General features: G+C 38.5%; 1 protein-coding gene across 7 annotated transcripts in view; it reads right to left on the reverse strand.

Moving 5' to 3' along the window:
- Positions 1–17,687, reverse strand: part of USP6NL (USP6 N-terminal like) — a 110,796-nt gene that overhangs the window by 80,884 nt on the left and 12,225 nt on the right. Inside the window, exon 1 of one of the 7 annotated variants that reach the window (XM_064421733.1) lies at positions 7,082–7,196. The exons of the other annotated variants lie outside the window; for them this stretch is intronic. Coding sequence (XP_064277803.1) covers positions 7,082–7,154 — 73 coding nt within the window. The 5' untranslated portion in view covers positions 7,155–7,196. Of the gene's footprint in view, positions 1–7,081; positions 7,197–17,687 lie in introns of those variants that run through there. 7 annotated transcript variants of the gene reach the window in all.

A 17,687-nucleotide genomic window follows, 5' to 3' on the forward strand; every position in this document is an offset into this window, starting at 1 on the left:
TTAGCAAGGAGACAGCAGCAGTCTTGGGCCTCTGTGTACTTATTTTCCCATTTCCACCAAGAATTTAATTAACTGACATTAATTACATTTTCTGTTTGATCTGGAAATTCAGTTCAAATTAACATTTTTATGGATAGTTTCATACTAATGCTGATAGATAACTTCCTTTAAAAGAAACTGCTTGGACTTGCAACCAGAAGGACAAAACAGTGGAAGCTAATCCACTGAGAAAAAACTCTATATTTATTTGCTGTTAGACAGGATTAACTAAAAAAATAAAAAATAAAAATTGCTTTGGTAGCTGATTGGAGAAGTCTGGATGTTTTCCTTACAAGCTATACTGAAAGATCTAGAAGCTCAACAGGACAAAAATACTTTGAAGAAGCTAGATAAGATGTCCAGGGAAGTTGTGAATGTCAATATACACCAAAGCACTTTCTAAGCCAGTCAACTGCTATAATTACCCGTTGCAGAAAATGTCCAGCTGGGACCCTGTCACTTTGAAATATTCACCACATTCCAAGTTATTGAAAACTAACAAGGAAACATATTAGCATTTATCTCTGCACCACTGCTTAATCATACCCATTGCAATTTAACAAAAAAATTGTCACCTTTTCAAGGTTTTTAAATAAATTCTGTACCAGCTTCCCAATTAATAAAGATGGACACCAACATTCATGTTTAACACTGAATTCCAAATTCCATAAACATGAGGATAAAATACTGAAACCTGAAGAACTTAACATATTAAAACAAATTAGATGATCTCTCATTGCTTCAAGTGTGCACGTCGCAACAGCACAAGTTTTTCTTCAAGGAAAGCAATATACTTGCTTATGTAAAATAACATCAGCATTACCCTTTGACAGCCAACAAGAAAAAAGTTCTATATGCTTGAAAACAGCATATGCACAACTGCCATCCCACCAAAATCAAGATCAGGAAAATATGTTCACCTGAGCTATGAAAATGCAAGACTGAGGATAAGGCTTGTTTTTCTAGATCCTTCAGGCAGAGCTTCCTGGCCTTTTCCCGAAGTCTCCAAACCAAAACTAGAATGTCTTAGTTGTAAATTTCCCACACTACAGAAGCAGAAGAACCAGTAGAGAAGGAAAGCAAAGGATACAAACAGCTTTTGGCCATGTTCAGAGATCCAGGCTTGAGAACTTGGCTCTACTGCAAACACAGTGGACAAATGCCTCAGGCAAGACAGAATCTTTGTCTCAGCTGGAGCATCACTGAAAACAGAGAGCCAAATATACTCATCCTACCAGCTCAAGCTCAAAACCATATAAGTCATTAATCTTCCCAAATGTTAATCAAAAACTTGAATGAATCATTAATTGTCCTCTTCTTTCAAGGAACCCAACAAACCCACCTTGTTTTCAGTTGGTCTTTTCACCCAGCTGCCAGGTGCCTCCTGCTGCAGTGAAGCCAGGACAGGGTTTGCAGATCCCCGCACACAGCAAGTCAGATCAGCTTCAGTGATGCCAGAACAGCTGTGCTGATGCACACAGAACTGAATTTCTGTCCCATCCAGCAAAAACATCACTGCAAACCTGTTGTGTTCTTCCCCATTACATTACAGCACCATTCCCTACTCTTCCTTCTTGTTCAAGTCTACTTGTATAGGAATATTCTATGTTAAGCTCCCACATTTCTCACATGCTACAAATAAGAATCCTAATATTATATTTCAGGATTATTGAGAATATTACAGTTGACAGTTCATCGGTTTAGGGTCACACTTTCCCCAAGACATTCTAGAATAACAAATCACAGTAGGAAGCTGGGGATGAGCTGCCTTTGCTGGGCTTACCTGCTTGTAAATTAGCTCATTTCAGGTAACTAACATTACTGCAGAAGGACAAAACAAGCAAGTGCCTCTCTTCTCTGTAGTTCCTCCACAGCTAAATGAATTCTAGCTGTGTGTACTAATTTTGTTACGCCACACACCAATTCCCAAGATACAACATCTACAGACTTTGTTTAATGATGCTACCTACCTAATAACCAAATACACAGACACTAAAGTAAGCCATTAGCAGCTACATATGGTGAAGCAGCACCAGGACCTTTCTTAATCACTGCAGCTGGCATCACACAAAGGAGAAGAATAAAATTTCAAATGAAGTAAAAAGGCAATGAAATGTCAGGATAAGAAATTCAACAGAAAAGCCACGATGTATGTGTAACCCATGAAAGTTACTATTATTTAAGGTGAGCCATAGCAAATGCCAGCCATAGAAATAGAGTATATTAGGTAAAAACACTCTGGATACACACTGTGTGTCCAGCTGTGCAGTGATCCAGCTGTGTTATTACTTGCTTGTGTCTGTATCATCCTGAGGTGAATTCCTCACACTCCAGCAGAAGGAAATCCCAGCAGCATTTCCCATTGGCCTCAGCCAGGCTGTCCCCATGGATTCACTCACATCCCACTGCTGGCTCCTCCTTGGAGCTCACAAGCACCTCTGTGGAACTGCACCAGCATGGATTAGTTAAATTAGCAGGTGGATTAGTTAAACTGATCAAGGTTACAGTAGTTCAACAGGAATGAGAAGTGCAGTGTCCCTCTCCAAACCACTGCACGGCTACACAAACACGGGAGAAGCACTGTGGGGATCTGAACTGGGATGGAGAGGCCAAGTGAGCAGCACAGGCAAGGCAGGAGGAGTAATTTCTGCCAGGATTCATTATTTGTGAAAGCACAGCTGAAACTTCACCACAAATAATGTCAGAACTGTTGAAATACAGTTAAATTCTGTCACACTGCTGGAAACTTTGCCACAGTAAATTGTGAATTGAAGCTGTGTACCTGTGCTGATGAGCTGCAGACTACAATACATTTTCTTGGCTCCTGTGAGCAGAATTTCATATTTAATGACCAAAAAAATATTTTTAACTGCCTGCTTGCAGCTCACTGAAGAGCTCATTAATTTTTATTAACTTGGCTCTTCTGGCAAGTCTCCTTTAAAAAAATGAAGTAATTCAAGGACAGGTATACAGGTCTAGAGGAACCTTTACTTCTAATACAGTATTTATCAGTTAAAATACTCAACCTGGATTATAACAGTATTATATGAAGAAACAAAATAAGAAATTCAGGTAACTCTGGAACTTCCCTTAAGAGGCAAAACTCTCAGTCTTCCTTGAAAAGATGCTACAACAAACAGAAAAATCAAGGGATTTAAGAAAGTTTCCCATATTTCAGTAGAAGCCTCGATGGAATGAATTTGATTTGAATACACTTTTCCTCTACTATCACCAAAGGTAAAGAGAAAACACCATAACTACTTGATGTGGGACCTTTATTTTATTTTCTCCATCTTGCAACTAATCAACATAGTCCATGGCCACAGGAAAAAGCCAAACAAACACTGCTTATTTCTTGTCAAGTCTTAAGTGTGAAATACAAGGTACCATCACAGTACTGTCTGCACTGAATCCAGGCAGTCACTTCCAAGAATCATTTATTGCTGGGAAATTTAAGCACAGTTATCCTTGGCTGGCCCAACATTTACACACGTCATAGGCCCAACCAGTGCAGTGACCAAACATATGCCTCCTCTTGCATTCTTAAAAAAAAATAGTATCAAACTGAAGTTTTCTCTCAGGTTTCTCTCTCTCACACTGAAATACTGCATTCCTTTTTAACTCTGTGATTTCAATTTAGTTGTCCCATCTGCTAGAAGTGTTTTAATACAACGTCTCTTTTTATATCCTAACATCAAGGTGATGTTGCCAATTAAGTTCTGCTGTAGCCATCTGTAAGAGGAAGAAGGGAGGAAAGAAGTAAACATGAGTATTTCTTCAGTAATTTTATACAGCCTGGATTTCAACCAAGATTTTAGTGATGGAAAAGAAGAAAATAATTAGTAGATTTATACTCTACATGGAGTTCTCTAGGACAAGTAACATCTGAACTATTTTTTAAAATTCAGAAAGGTTTCAGATCTCATAAAATGTTTGGCTTCAAATCACAACGCTTGTCAAGAGAATTTTCTAGTGCCATGATTTATCACTTTATTCAAAGCAGACTTTCAATTTAATAAATAAAATAATGGCAACCTCTTAAATTTCTTTACAACTTCATGTTCACCTCCAGACTTACATGGCATGTAAAGTGTTGCTCCTCTGACAATAAATGACTAGTGGCAATTTTCCCCTCTGTTGAATCCGGTATTGTCTAAACATGGAAAGGGTCTGGAGTTTCCCAAAAACTAAACCCATAAAAACCAAACAACAAACTCTACACACTCAGCTTCACTGCAATTGGAAGACTATGGAAATCAATTATAGGACTTTTTTTCCTAAAAACATTGAATAATTCAATTTTTAAACAGCACAAGATTTAAAGAAGTATGGAAATGGGAGACATTATAAATCAAAGCCTCCTGTTTAGCTCCCTCTATGTATTCACTAAGCAAGACTCAGGCCTACTGAAGGATTTTCTGATGTCAGCCTCAGCAGCCAAAAACTGAAGACAAAACCAGAACCACAGGTCGTGCACTGGGAGACAAGATGGACACTCATGCTCACACTGCCTGACTCTGTGTGGGATTTAGTCTTGTAAACCACCTATTTATCAAACTCTTATGATACAGAAAATTAAATTTAATTTAACCTGTGGCATAGGTCACTGCCATAATGAAAACAGACTGGTCCATAAAAAACCAAAATTAGACTCCACAACTGTCAAGCTCTTCAGCTACCCCATTAAATCCACATTTCAGCTCATGAAGCATTAGTAATGGGGTTCTTTTAAATGGCATTCTGCAGGAATTTCTTCTACAGGGATTGAATTTTCATCTCCACAGTAGCTGTGCTTACTGCAGACCTTATAACAAGCTTCTGATGTTGAATGATGGATGCAAAAAGACACTCTCTTGGCTATTAACTGTGCTTCTAAGCCTCAGTCTGAAAATAAATCTTGGGAAAATTGGAAGGCAGAGGAATCCTTTCACCCCCCCCCCGCACCTTATGCACTATTTATAAAAAAGTTCCTTGGTTAAGACCTTCAGTCTTAAAGAAGTTTTAAACTTGATACTACATATGAAATGTGCAATTAATACACTGTGCTCCTTTGTAACATTTACCTCCCAAGAAATTATATTCTAATGAAAACATTTTTTAAAGGGAATGAGGAGGATGGACCTGAGGAGTGGGATTTACAGTCTTTACAGTTTAGTAACGCCAATTTGAAAGCACTTTGGTAAACACCTCACACATCATCCCCCATGTCTCAATGGATTCACCTCACATTCACAGTAGGCTTCCTAGCAACTCTTTCTTTACCAGTCCATTTTTCCATTTACTGAGAACAATACTGAGAATGAGTCATTTCTGCAGAATATAGCCCTTCATGTACACCAGATGCTGAGTGTTGCACGCTGTGAAGAAAAAAAACCTAATGTCTACTCAAATTACTGTATTGATCATCAAAACCTGTCAGCATTTTGCATCTTTTGTAAATGTTTACTTTGGAATACATTTGAATGTTTTTTGAAGTTAAGATCTTAATACTGCTCAGCAAAATGCATCACCAGGTTCTGTAGGAGCTAACACCTAATTAGCTCAGTTAGTAGCAGCTTGAGAATACCTCCCAAACAATGACCAAAATTAATGTCTTTCACTAAGGGAGTAAAGCAAACAAAAAAAAACTTGAAAGCTTTAGAACTGAGAAAGAGCATTTCCTCATGTTTTTCAAAGCTTTCCCTTTCAATTCCATTGAATATGTTCTTATAAATAAGAATTTTTATGTGTTTTGGTGTTACATTTTTTAAGCAGTTCTTACAGCAGTTCTATAAAAATCCTGCCTGACCAGTGAGGTACGTGCAGAACAAACAAGCAGAGCTTCTGTCCCTTCGTCCTCCTCTGGAAGCAGCACAAATCAAAAATTAACAGTGAACAGCACTGAAGTCAAGTAATTCACTGGGATGAAACTATACAGCTCTTGGGGGGGATGTTCATCCAATCACTGCAAAATCTAAGGAAATAATTAGGAAGCTTACCTTTTTTTCTTTCAGAATAAGAGGGTAACAGCTGAGCCCAGTTCTACCTTCACTTCTCTTGTTTACTTACAGAGGTGTTTCATTACCTGACTTGTTACAATTAGACAGCCTGATGTTATTTGGTTTGAAATAAAGGTTCTTGCCTATAGCCACACATTACACGTAAGGGCAGAACAGAAAAATGACACAGGCAGATGCTGTAAATCCTAAATTATTCACAACCTATTCAATACAAAATAAACAGGTTCTAGCAAATTAATTCTAGTAAGAATGAATTTTTAAAATTATCCCTACAAATTATTTAGTTCCTCTACAAACCAAATGTTTAGCAGTTGCAAATAATTAAGATGTAAAAGACAAAAGAAGTGTTTAATCGGTTCCTCATTAGATGCATGCCAGATACCACAAAAGATGGCAATACTTTAGCAAAGAAAAAACAAATGTTCAACACACTGAAGTAAACAAGAACAGCATTTAACATCACTTGAATTCAAAGAATCATTGATTATTTCAAGTAGTTTTTCATATACTTGCAAGAGACATTTTGGATTTTGAAGTTAGTTGTAATCTAGAAATAATCTAACTGTAAAACCTAGCCAGCAGTGCAGCTGTACACTTCTAGTCTCTCATTTTCATAAGCACTAAAGAAGTCTGGTTTTGCTCTTATTCTCAGTAAGAGTCTAAAAACTATTCTGATGGGATTACACAGAATATGACTAATATTTTGACATCCTGAGCTCTCCTGACAACAAAAACATTTTTACCACAAAAACAAAAAAAAAAGGAAAATCTTGAGTACAACAGTAACAGTTACAGATGCTGACAAACTCAGTTGTCCGCATGATAAACGTCACTGGGATTCTCTTTGGGAAAGCAGCAGTTGCAAAAACGATAATAATTAGGCTTAATATAGTTCTAAGCCAAATTATAGCAGCTGTACATGCCACAACAAAGAGCATTTTTATGTATGAAGAATGCAATTTAACTACAACCAAACTCCCAAAATATTTCTGCTTCACAGCAAGTTACTGAGAGCACTGAGTATATCCCAGAGCTGCTCTTACCTTTCCTGGCAGCATCTGTTCTCCGTCTTGCTGGCGACACCAGATCCTTTACAATCTGTAGCACTTGAATCATTGCTCCTTAGCAAGATCAAAGGAATAAGGTGCTCCTCTGAAATTCCAACAGGTTTCATTACTACACCTTATTACATGGCTGTCTTCAGTATGCTCAAGCAAAACTGCTGCAGGAGGAACTCATCTACCTCCCCAACAAGATTTCTGCCTGACGACTCTAGAGGCTGGGGTGATGGATTTAAAGTGACTTCAGCACAAGGAGACAAAAAACTGCAAGCAGTCCTAAACGTATTTCTACAGAACATTTTAGAATTGTTTACTGCAGAGAACACATACTGATTTCTCTAAATAAAGTTGAAAGGAAACATTCACAAAGTAGCTAAAGAAAAAAAAAAACCCTTGAAACGAGTGCGACAGATGCAGCGCGCTCCCCTAGGCTCAGTCACTAACAAGTGTGGCTGCATCCTCTTTTCAAGTCAGTCTCAGTTCATGAAATTTCACGTAATGCTTAAAGAAAGACTCCGGTGCAGCGCAGAGCCAGCGTCAGACCCACCAACAGAACTAAAATTAAACCCAGCCTGCAAAAACTCCATCAGGCACAAGCAAGCTCCTGCTAAAGACATTTATTGGGCTGCTCTTCTCCCCCCTCGAACAGAAACCTCTGTACGTGACAGGAATGCTCACACACCGGGAGGCACGCTGGAAATCCTGGGAGGATTTCGGGCATTCTCTCACCCACCACCAGAGGCCCAGAGAACTACTTCAGCAAAGGTATTGTCATTACTTGTGTCACGTAATTTTAGGCAGGCAGATTGCTGTATGTGCCCCGCAACATTTTTAATGACATTTGGAAAATATACAAAGGCTCTTCAGAAGTGCCTTTTGTCAAAGCCTCTGCAGAGCTAACCAAAAAAAAAAATAAATCCAGAGGAATCATGTTTTATATGATCACTTTAAATAACTGTCAGACCTGAAGAGGTTCTGAGAACACTTCAGAAAACTGAATTCCTACGCAGCACTGTGAGGCCTCGCACACACAGAGATCAATTTAGGAAGCCAACTACATGTTCTGAAAATTGTAACATGAAAACAAACCACAGGCCACATTCTCTGGCCTTTAGACCTTCTGTTCCCATTGCTTAAGTGTTAGATGGGGGGGAGAAGAGGTCATCTCTTTCCATTTTTCCATTTCCAGCTGCTCATCACAAGCATTTCAGATTTTAAGATTTACTGGCATATTTATCCATGTCCATGTCAGTCTCTTGAATCACAGAGAGCACAGGAACAACAAACTATGTCTGTTATGTCAGTCTCATTCACAGCCTGCCCATTAATCTCTGCCAGAAGGAAGAGCAACCCAAAGTTCTATCCTATTTGGTTAGTTAAAACAAAAGACAAGTAGAACCCTCCTCCCTGCCAGGCTGTCTGATTTCTTCTCCCACTCTGCAAACATTCAACTGTCCACCCAAGAGGAAGCTTGAAGAAACATTCTTCCATGTTTCAATGTTACAGACAGAATCCTCAGCTTTCATATATAAAGAATAATTTCTAACTCCTGGACCTGAAGTTAAATTCCAGGTTTAAGAACAATGACTTTATACCTAGAGAGGTTTGGAGAAGATCACCACAAGCAGACCCTTCCAGTACAAGTATAATTTCAGAACATTTAAGTACGATGTAAAATGCAGGGTTGTGCAGTAAGGTTTACCTGGAGGTCTGTTATTTAACAATCCAGGGCTCAAAATTGCTATTGGAAGAATTTTTTCTCACCATGAGGTGTTTGTTCTTTATTTAGTTGGGTAATCAAACAACTTTTCTTCAAGCCAAATATATAAAACCAAAGGTATATCATTACTTGCAACTATATTACATCACAATTTTTTTCTAAAAACTGACTTCTAACTTCATGGTGCACAAAACAATTGTTACAGAACTACTAAACTTTTGATCATCCTTATATTAACATTTTATGGATAGAAGGAGAAAGGAAGAAAAAAGAGATTAAGGTTGAATAAAATATTCAGTAATAACATCCACTTGTTCTTCCAAAGCAAGAATACACATTGCAGATCTGACAGTTCATTTTGAAATGAACTTGATTATCTCATTGCTACAGCAACGTTCTCAAGTGCTGGAACAAGGAGAGGATGGTGGACTGACAAAGATGAACAGTTGGGCAGGAGCAGCAGAGGAAGAAAGAACTAGAAGGCATGACTTGTACCTACTTTTGTGAAAAATTATTCTAAAAGGAAGAAATTAAGCACTTCAGCACCTATTCCCAACTGCAAAAAGGAAGACATTCCTTTTTCTTCCAAACTGTCCCTTACCCTGCTGGCACAGGTCCCTGTCCCCCCTTTTAAAGAGAGACACACGAGAACTTCGGGACTGGAAGTCATTTTCACATCACACCTGCCTTCCTCAATGTGGAACAGTTTCCAAAGTTGGTATGCACAGCAGTTTCCCTCTCTTCTTTATTGTGACAATTGGCATGTAGAAAAAAATTGAAAAAACTCATAAAGCCTTAAAATAATTTAGGAAAATGTAAACAACATTCCATATGCAATGTAAAGAAAATGGTGCAAGTCTGAAGCAGGCATGATAAATAAGAAATTTCAACAAATTACTGAAACTTTGAAGAATTACACAGTAAGCTTGGTGGCTGCTATTTGTGTTTCCTCAAGTGAATTTATACACCAAGACAGCAACAGTAAACCTGCTTTCGTATAGAGGCAATACCAAAAAGACTTCTAGAAATAAAACACACTAAATTGTATCATTTCATCTGTTACTTGTGAGTCAGAACTTGGTTATAGTTCACTCTTATCTTTGACTGATACTGAACTAACTGATACTTCCATACAATCTGTCACTGCAACTGCCACCTCTCAGACCACACATCCTGATAAAACACCCACTGTGGGCAAGGATACACCAGATGGAAGTTCACAGCAATTCTGACACGGATACACAAGGTGAACCACCAAGAAACCATATCATAAATTTAGTGCAACAATTTCAGTAGATTCTGTCTGAGAAAAAAGTATTGCTACATATTCAGTGCATAGACCACCAATTTCTGCCAAGCATTTTTCCTCTTCAACAGAGAGCTTGCTATGCAATATGTGCTTGATGATGTTCTTGGATTTTGCTTTCTTCCTTGACTTCAAAATTGCAGGGAATACAGAAATCATGCACATGTTAGCAACATGATGAAATACATTTGTATTGGAAGGAACAGTTAACCAAGATGAGATTTTATGGATCACTGTGTACAGCCCTTGATCTCTCCCAAGCATAATAAAAAAATGACCTGCATCCTGATTAGTCAGCTACCATAATTCAGAATAAAAATGCTTCCGTTAACGTAATTATAATTAACTGATCTTTGGATGCAGTTCTTTTTCATGAAGCATATTGCCAGGAGGTAACACATTTACAGCACAAACGATGCTGCAGAAGGATGGCTCAGTGGGTATTAGTCAAAGGTATTTGACAGGGGGTGGGGAAGATCAGAATTTAAGTCTGAGGAAGACTTAATATTTTCTCTTTCACTCTCTTCTTCTAATCTGTAATGTCTATATATTCACAGCGTTCTGTCTAGGCTATTAAAACCATCAAGAACCCTCGGGGTTTTCCCAGGCAGCACTGCAGCTACCCAAAAAGTGCCTGCTTGTTGTGCCCTCGTTTACAGAAAGATGTACAAGCTACTAACAGAGAAAAACCCAACCCACTGCAATGGCTCGAGGCTTTCATTCATAGGAACAGCAGTCCTGCACACATTAGAGTGGAGATGTAAATCACTGTCACTGTTCTTTTCCATCTTTTATCGACCTGAATTGTCCAGAATTCAGATATTCTGCATACTGATTACTTCCAACATCTCTGCAGAAACCTATGAAGGTCTGACTTCATCATCCTCCCCTGAGTTCCCCTCAGCCAGAATTGTGTCCCTTTCCCTATCCCCTAGACTGCACACATGGTTAAAATGCCAAGCTTTCAGTCCCGACACCCCAGGGAATGGAGAGCCCATAACAAAATGGCCAGGAAGGTCCTAGCCCAGGGCAGTTCTGCCACTGACAGCAGGATCAAGCCTCAAGTCTTTTAGAAAGCAAACAAATACACAAACTTCTGGTGACGCTGGCTCTGCAATAGAGCAAAGTCTGACGTTAGAGCAGGAGAAGAGGATTTACAAGGGAGCAGGGTGCATTTGCTCTTTGGACCCTCCTCTCTAGGCTGTAACACCCAGAAGGAGTTTCAGCACCCGACAGTCAGCAGGGCTGTGGGCAGGGCTGTCTGGAACAGGGGCTGTAAAAACTCCAGCACCATCAAAAGTGAAGGCACCTGCTCTTGATGACCCATTGGAATGTTTGCTTTAAAAGCTGCAGTTTCAGGAACCACACATGGCACAACTGCTTCAACTGCTTCATTGTCCCTCCCATCTTAGCAAAGAGACTCAGAAAATGATTTTCCCGTCAGGAACCACTCTCTCATATGCGGGGTAAAAGTTTTCAAGAGTAGATGAAAGGATTAAGGAAATACAAGTCAAGCAACAGGGAAAAGAGTCTTTAAATATCAAATAAAAGGAAAAGTATATTATAAGAACATTTGCATAGTCCCTTCACAAAAAACCCCACACCTGTTTATTTCTTGCAAAAACAACGAATTCAGACAAAGTCTATTCAGCAGCTAAGGCATACACCTTAGCTATCTCCACTATCCCCAGAAACGTTTTGTTTTATGATACTCCTGTCAATTCCTGTCTTCAAATTATTATCTCAAAACAATTAGGCATTGAGCTCTAAGACAGGCAATATATCATAATAAAAATTATCACTACAGCTGCTATGCAGTAGGTTATCTGTTGTTTCTCACTACTATTTTGAATTAATTTTCCAATCTCTGAACTGAAGCCTAAGCTTTTACTAAATTTTCAATAATCTATCATACTTGGACAAGAATTCTAGAGTTCCAAATCAATAATTAACTGTCCCCATAAATCTCTGAAACTTTAAATTCTTAATCTTCATTATTTTCTACAGATCATTCTTTGAAGCATGAAAGAGGAAAAAGAAGAAAACCTAATGCCCTCAAGAATTCTGTGTGAAATTCTGATAGCCTTTCTTGTAAAAATGTTTGCACCAGCGACACAACTCCATTTATTATTCAGGACATAGTTTTTCAAAAATGAGTGCTTTTGGCTATGCATTTTGCAAAGTATCCAGAAAAATAAATAAACATCCTCACAGTCTTCTCAATGGCCCTTCAGAGTCAGTAACTGCTCAACCCAACAGAATTTGCATCCACTTAGGAATATTTTTTTTCTTCATTTCTAGCAGGTTTGCTACTAATTTTAAAGCATTAAACTATCACTGCAGTTTTTAGAAGAAACTGATGGAGATCTAGGAGCCTTATTTAGAAGGCATCTTCTAAAGAAGAGAAAGTAGCTTGATCTAAAGGCTGGAAAAGTAATAATTTCAAGAGAAAGCTTTTTTTTTTTACAGTCTGTTTTTCTTTACACTTTAAACATACAAGAAAGCTGTTCATTAACTTCAGATGATGGAAAACTTCAATAAATGGTCAATGGAAGTAATTCTACCTGTTCCAGGAAAAAGCCCTATAAACCCAAAACAGAAAAACAAATGCTGTAACTGGGGGAAAAAGTGAAGGCAGAAACACAGGGCACATTCTGCAGAGCTTAGAGCACACAGTGAAGGAAAACTACACATTGCACAAGCCCATCCCTGCTCAGTTCTCTCACTGTCACCCTTCTTGCACAGTTTTGACCCCCTCAGCTCTTGCTACAACACATTCTGCACGTGGCTCTAGACTGTAACAAGACAGACAGAGTCTCCCAGAGAGCCATGGTGAAGCCCAGGGAACTGCCTGTGTAAATCACTTTTATCACCCTGATAGCAGAAACCAGACACTAATGGAGATCAGTATCAGAAGTTGGTGCTCGTGTAAGTCTTGATGCACTCTTCAAAAAAAAAAAATACAAGAAGGAAAAAAGCATGTATAGATGTACAATTTATTTTTTCTTCCCAATAAATGTGTTTTATACCTGTCACCTCCATGACCAAAGGGTATTGCTGCTTCTTTGCTCTTATATTTTCTGTAGAACTGTAGGTTTAGACATACAAGTGCATCTAAACTTATTTAACATCATTTAACAACAGTTCAAAGGGTTCCAAAAACTCTTAGATATTTAACCCATAAAGACCTGGCAAAAGAAAACAGCTCAGGCAGCAGTGGAGAATTCCTTATACACAGGGGTACTCATGTCTTTTGGGTCTGTGTGATTAGGATTTTTCGAGCAAGCTACAAAGCCTTATGAAAATGAGTAAGAATAGAATCACAGATTCTTATTGTGAATCGTCAAATTAATTCAATTTCTTTCTCTTCACACTCACACCATGGCTTTCAAAGGCCAAATGGTCACTTTATAAGGCTCAATAAATGGTCAAAAAAGCAACAACAAAGCAAATGGAATTCCACCACTACTCCCCACACCCCCAAAAAAAGGTTGTCTGTAAGCAGTCCTTTTTAAATGATTGATAATGTTTGGTGGTTTGTTTTTTTTAAACAGGAGGAAGAAAGAAGATGGTAGCACAAGATCTCATCTCAGTGCATGCACACACCCCACAGGATTTCCCAGTCTTCCTCATATTAGATGGCAAGTTTTCAGATAGCTTTAGCTGCAAATGAAGATTCTTCTGAGAAGAAAAAAGTCCCATACTAGAAGTCTCAAAAAGAAATCAGACATTAATGAAGTTGTAATTACAATAACAAAAACTATTTAAAATATATTCCCCAATAATATGCAGCAATTTTACACTGCCTGGATTTGGGCCACGGCTGTAGTGCTAATCAACAAATTTATCTTAAGCTAAAGGATATCATTAAATGTTCTGTCAAACCTAAGCACAAAGAAAGAAGCCACACTAGTCTTTAAAGACTTTTTTTGGATTTGCTATATTAAACAAAAATCAAAACTATTACTATCTTACATGTGCTAATACTGAAGTCAAAGTACATTCATTAGTTTAATCAGCCATAGACTGATAGAAATGAATGTGTTCAATTCAAAGAAAGAACAAAAATAAAAACTTTGCTTTTAATTTAAACCCTTACTCGGTTTCCTTTTGAAGAGGATATAAATGAGACTAATAATCTTGTACCTCCCTGAGGCAAAAAAAAAACTAGAAAACTCTATGCACTGCTATTTGTTAGCATGATTAAATCCTTCACTGCATGTACATTTCCAGGCTGATATTTAATCCAAGTAATAAAATGCAGCTGCAGAGAGGCAGGAAGAACATCAAACCTTATTAGTCCACTGCAAAGTACACACTACTTTTATTAAGCCCATGTATTTGCAGCCATAGTTTGTGCAGCAAATAGCACACAGTGTGGCTTTCTGTCTCTGCAAGAAAAATCAAAACTTTTAAAACAAGTTTTTGAATACTCTGTAGTAGGCTAATCTAATCCCACAAAAGCAACCTACCTCAGCAATGAAAAAACTGTTACAGAGACACATTCAAAGGAAGAACAAATTCAACATTTCAAAAGTAGCCAATGGAAATTAAGCCAAAGGTCACTGAGAGCAGAAGGGAACCACCCTCCTTTAGAAGGAAGTGTTCCTGGGTCTGTTTGCTTCCTGCACTCGTGTTCCAATGGGACACACCATTACCTGTTCACTTTCAGACCTCTGCTCTCCTTCTGTGTCCACTCAGAATGCAGCCTTTCAAAGCAGATTGTAACTAATGTGTTTTAAAAATCCAAGCTTAGTACTTGAATGTGACAATCATGTTAACTGTGACTACTTGCACGCTCCCACTGTTGAACAGTTCTATTCCCTCATCAATGAAAAAATGGTAGAAACACTTGGGCATCTGAGACTTCTTCAGTCAGCTTCACCTTAAGACAATCAATTTATCCAAATGAAAAATCTTACCTACTTATTCCATGAACAAGAACATAGGAACCTACTAACACTGTCCCAGCTTTGGCAGATGGAAAACTATAGTGTATTTACTGTTCTCTGTAGCTGGAGAGAATTTAAAATCATGCCAAGTTTCAGCCAACAACTGCCACGGTCCAGACAAGAAGGGTCATCACTACCCAGTATTGCATTCAGCATTTGAACTCCCACAGGCACTACACCAGTGCTACAGGAACAGAAGTGCCATCATTCCCCCTTGCAGGGATTTATCCTTGTTAAATCTCACTGAATAACATCCAGGTAACCTGGCCTTGCTATATCATCCACTGATTATACAGTGTTAAACAAAAACACAAATTGTGTTAGTTCTTCTACATGGATGTTCCACTTGATTGATTGCATTAACAAGAGGGGGAAAAATACTCAAGAGCCTTACAGTGAGTTTCACATAAATATTATTTCTTTTAGTTTGTTTTAATGCAGAAGGAATAAATAAATATTGAAATGTCACTAAAAGTGACTCATTAGCCTTTGCTCTAAAAAGAAAACTTTCCTACCACATACTTAGAGCAAAACATACAAATATTTTTGTCACTGCTTCTGACATAGAAAAGGGAGGTGGGGGACAGGAAAGGAAATGAGGAGAAAAAAAGCAAAATTGACACTTTTCAATTTGTAACTCATCTTTTTACAGCAAGCAACAGACCAATTTTTTTCCCTCCTGCTCTCCAAGACCATGATATCCTTTAAACATTCTTACAGTAATTTGATGCAACTGGGGAAGAGAGGAAGCTAAAAGCTTGCCTAGTATTTGCAGTCAGATATAAAATGAGCTGGAACTGCACTGAAGCTCCCAAGGCAAAGAGGGGCTGCAGAGCAGCCTGACCACAAGCATGGCTGCAGCACAGCATCACTCCACAAACTCAGAGCTGCAGCCCACAAGTGTCACCTCCAAAGCTAAATTTGGGGGAGAGCAGGAAATGAAGGTTATGCCATTGTACTGTCTGTACAACTCAGACACAGTAGCACCACAAAACAGAACTCCTCATATAATGCTGTATAAATTCTACTACAAAGGAAAACAGAGAAGGAAAAAGCTTTCTATTGAATGCAACAGAACATTCTGGTGAGAGACTTACTTCCCTATGTCCCTAAAAATTCTGGCAGGTCTGACTTGTGCTCAAAAGAGCTCTGAGTAAGGCTTTCAGCACTCCACCACAGAATTAGGCAGGTTTTCAAAGAGCTTTTCAAGGCTAAAACAGAAAGACTGCTTTCAGGAATCCTCTCCTATGGCAAACCACAGTGCTTTATTAAAACAAAGTGCCCTTCTACATTAGTGATCTGTTAGATTAATGACTGCCCTGGCCAAAAGCACTGAGGTTCTACAGCGTGTTGGTATGCCTTCCATTCTGGAGACCATTATGTCACACAAAATAAAACTGAGGAAAAAAAGGAAGAGAAGAAAGAAAACAACACACCATGCCAGCTTCCCAAACCAGAAGAACTTGGGAGTTCTACACAGATTTGTGCTTGCTTCAGAAATTTTGAGCAGGGTAGGAACAGGTTTACCAATAGCCTTGAAAAAATTCCAGTGTTATCTTGCCAGTCTCCCATATAACTTTAGGAATTAAAATACCTTAATTGTAGGGGAGAGGGTCCTTTGCAATGAGAGCTTAAACAAGCCTTATAATCCGCTGATTGATAGGATATCAATCCTATCACTTAAGTGCAGCTACTTTGTTACCACAAACATCTGCAATCCTTGTAAATACTGAAAGGATAACAGGCTGGATAGTTGAAGTAAAGAAAAGCTCTTAAACAAATATGGAGCCAATAATCTCGCTATGTTACTTACATAACCCCACTTCTGGCAGCAACCCCAAATATTTTCCAACTGTGTTACAAATCAAAGAAGTTGTTTCCTATCAGTAGCTGGGTAAAGTATGTCAAAATAGTTTTTCTTGAAACACAGTCAATTTAGCTTAAAATAACCACACATCTTTTAAATCAGGTGCTTTGTTTCTTGAATATGAACATGCATAACAACATAAAATGAGACTGCAGCTCAATTATTTTTCATAGCTGTGATAAAGCTACACCACTGAGCAGCAGTACTTCACTTTTCCTACACAGTGCTGCATATGATTCAATCGTTTGTATGGAAAGTGAGAATCAACATGACTCACGACAGGAAAGGAAAGTCCTGTGAACACCTCATTTAACACTGCTGTTGGCAAAGTTCTTCTTCAGTCCATTTCTAATCTTTCATCCCATTCAGCTGTTTAGTGAATTCTTTGATCCAACAGGAAATAACACCACCATTAGGAAGCTTAAAACTGCAGCCTCTAAAAGTCCTCCTGCAGTAACTGCAACATTGTTCTGTGACTGCAGTGCCTTATGCAGAGAAGGGGGTGCCCACCCAAACATCTACATTTGTAACTGTTGCTTTTCATCTGTATTTTAGTTGGGAATTTCTGCATCCTATCCCCCTTTGGAATGCACTTGAATACCACCCTCAACTTATCACAGGATGAATAGGATCCCAGAAATATGAATTGCTTACATAGTGGCAGATACTTGATACTCACTCCAGAGAACAAGGTTACAGTGTTCCTGTGCTACTCACTCCTTCTGCTGCAGGAGCACCAAAGA

This window comes from Passer domesticus, chromosome 5 (assembly GCF_036417665.1).
Source record: "Passer domesticus isolate bPasDom1 chromosome 5, bPasDom1.hap1, whole genome shotgun sequence".
NCBI classification, from domain to species: Eukaryota; Metazoa; Chordata; class Aves; order Passeriformes; family Passeridae; genus Passer; species Passer domesticus.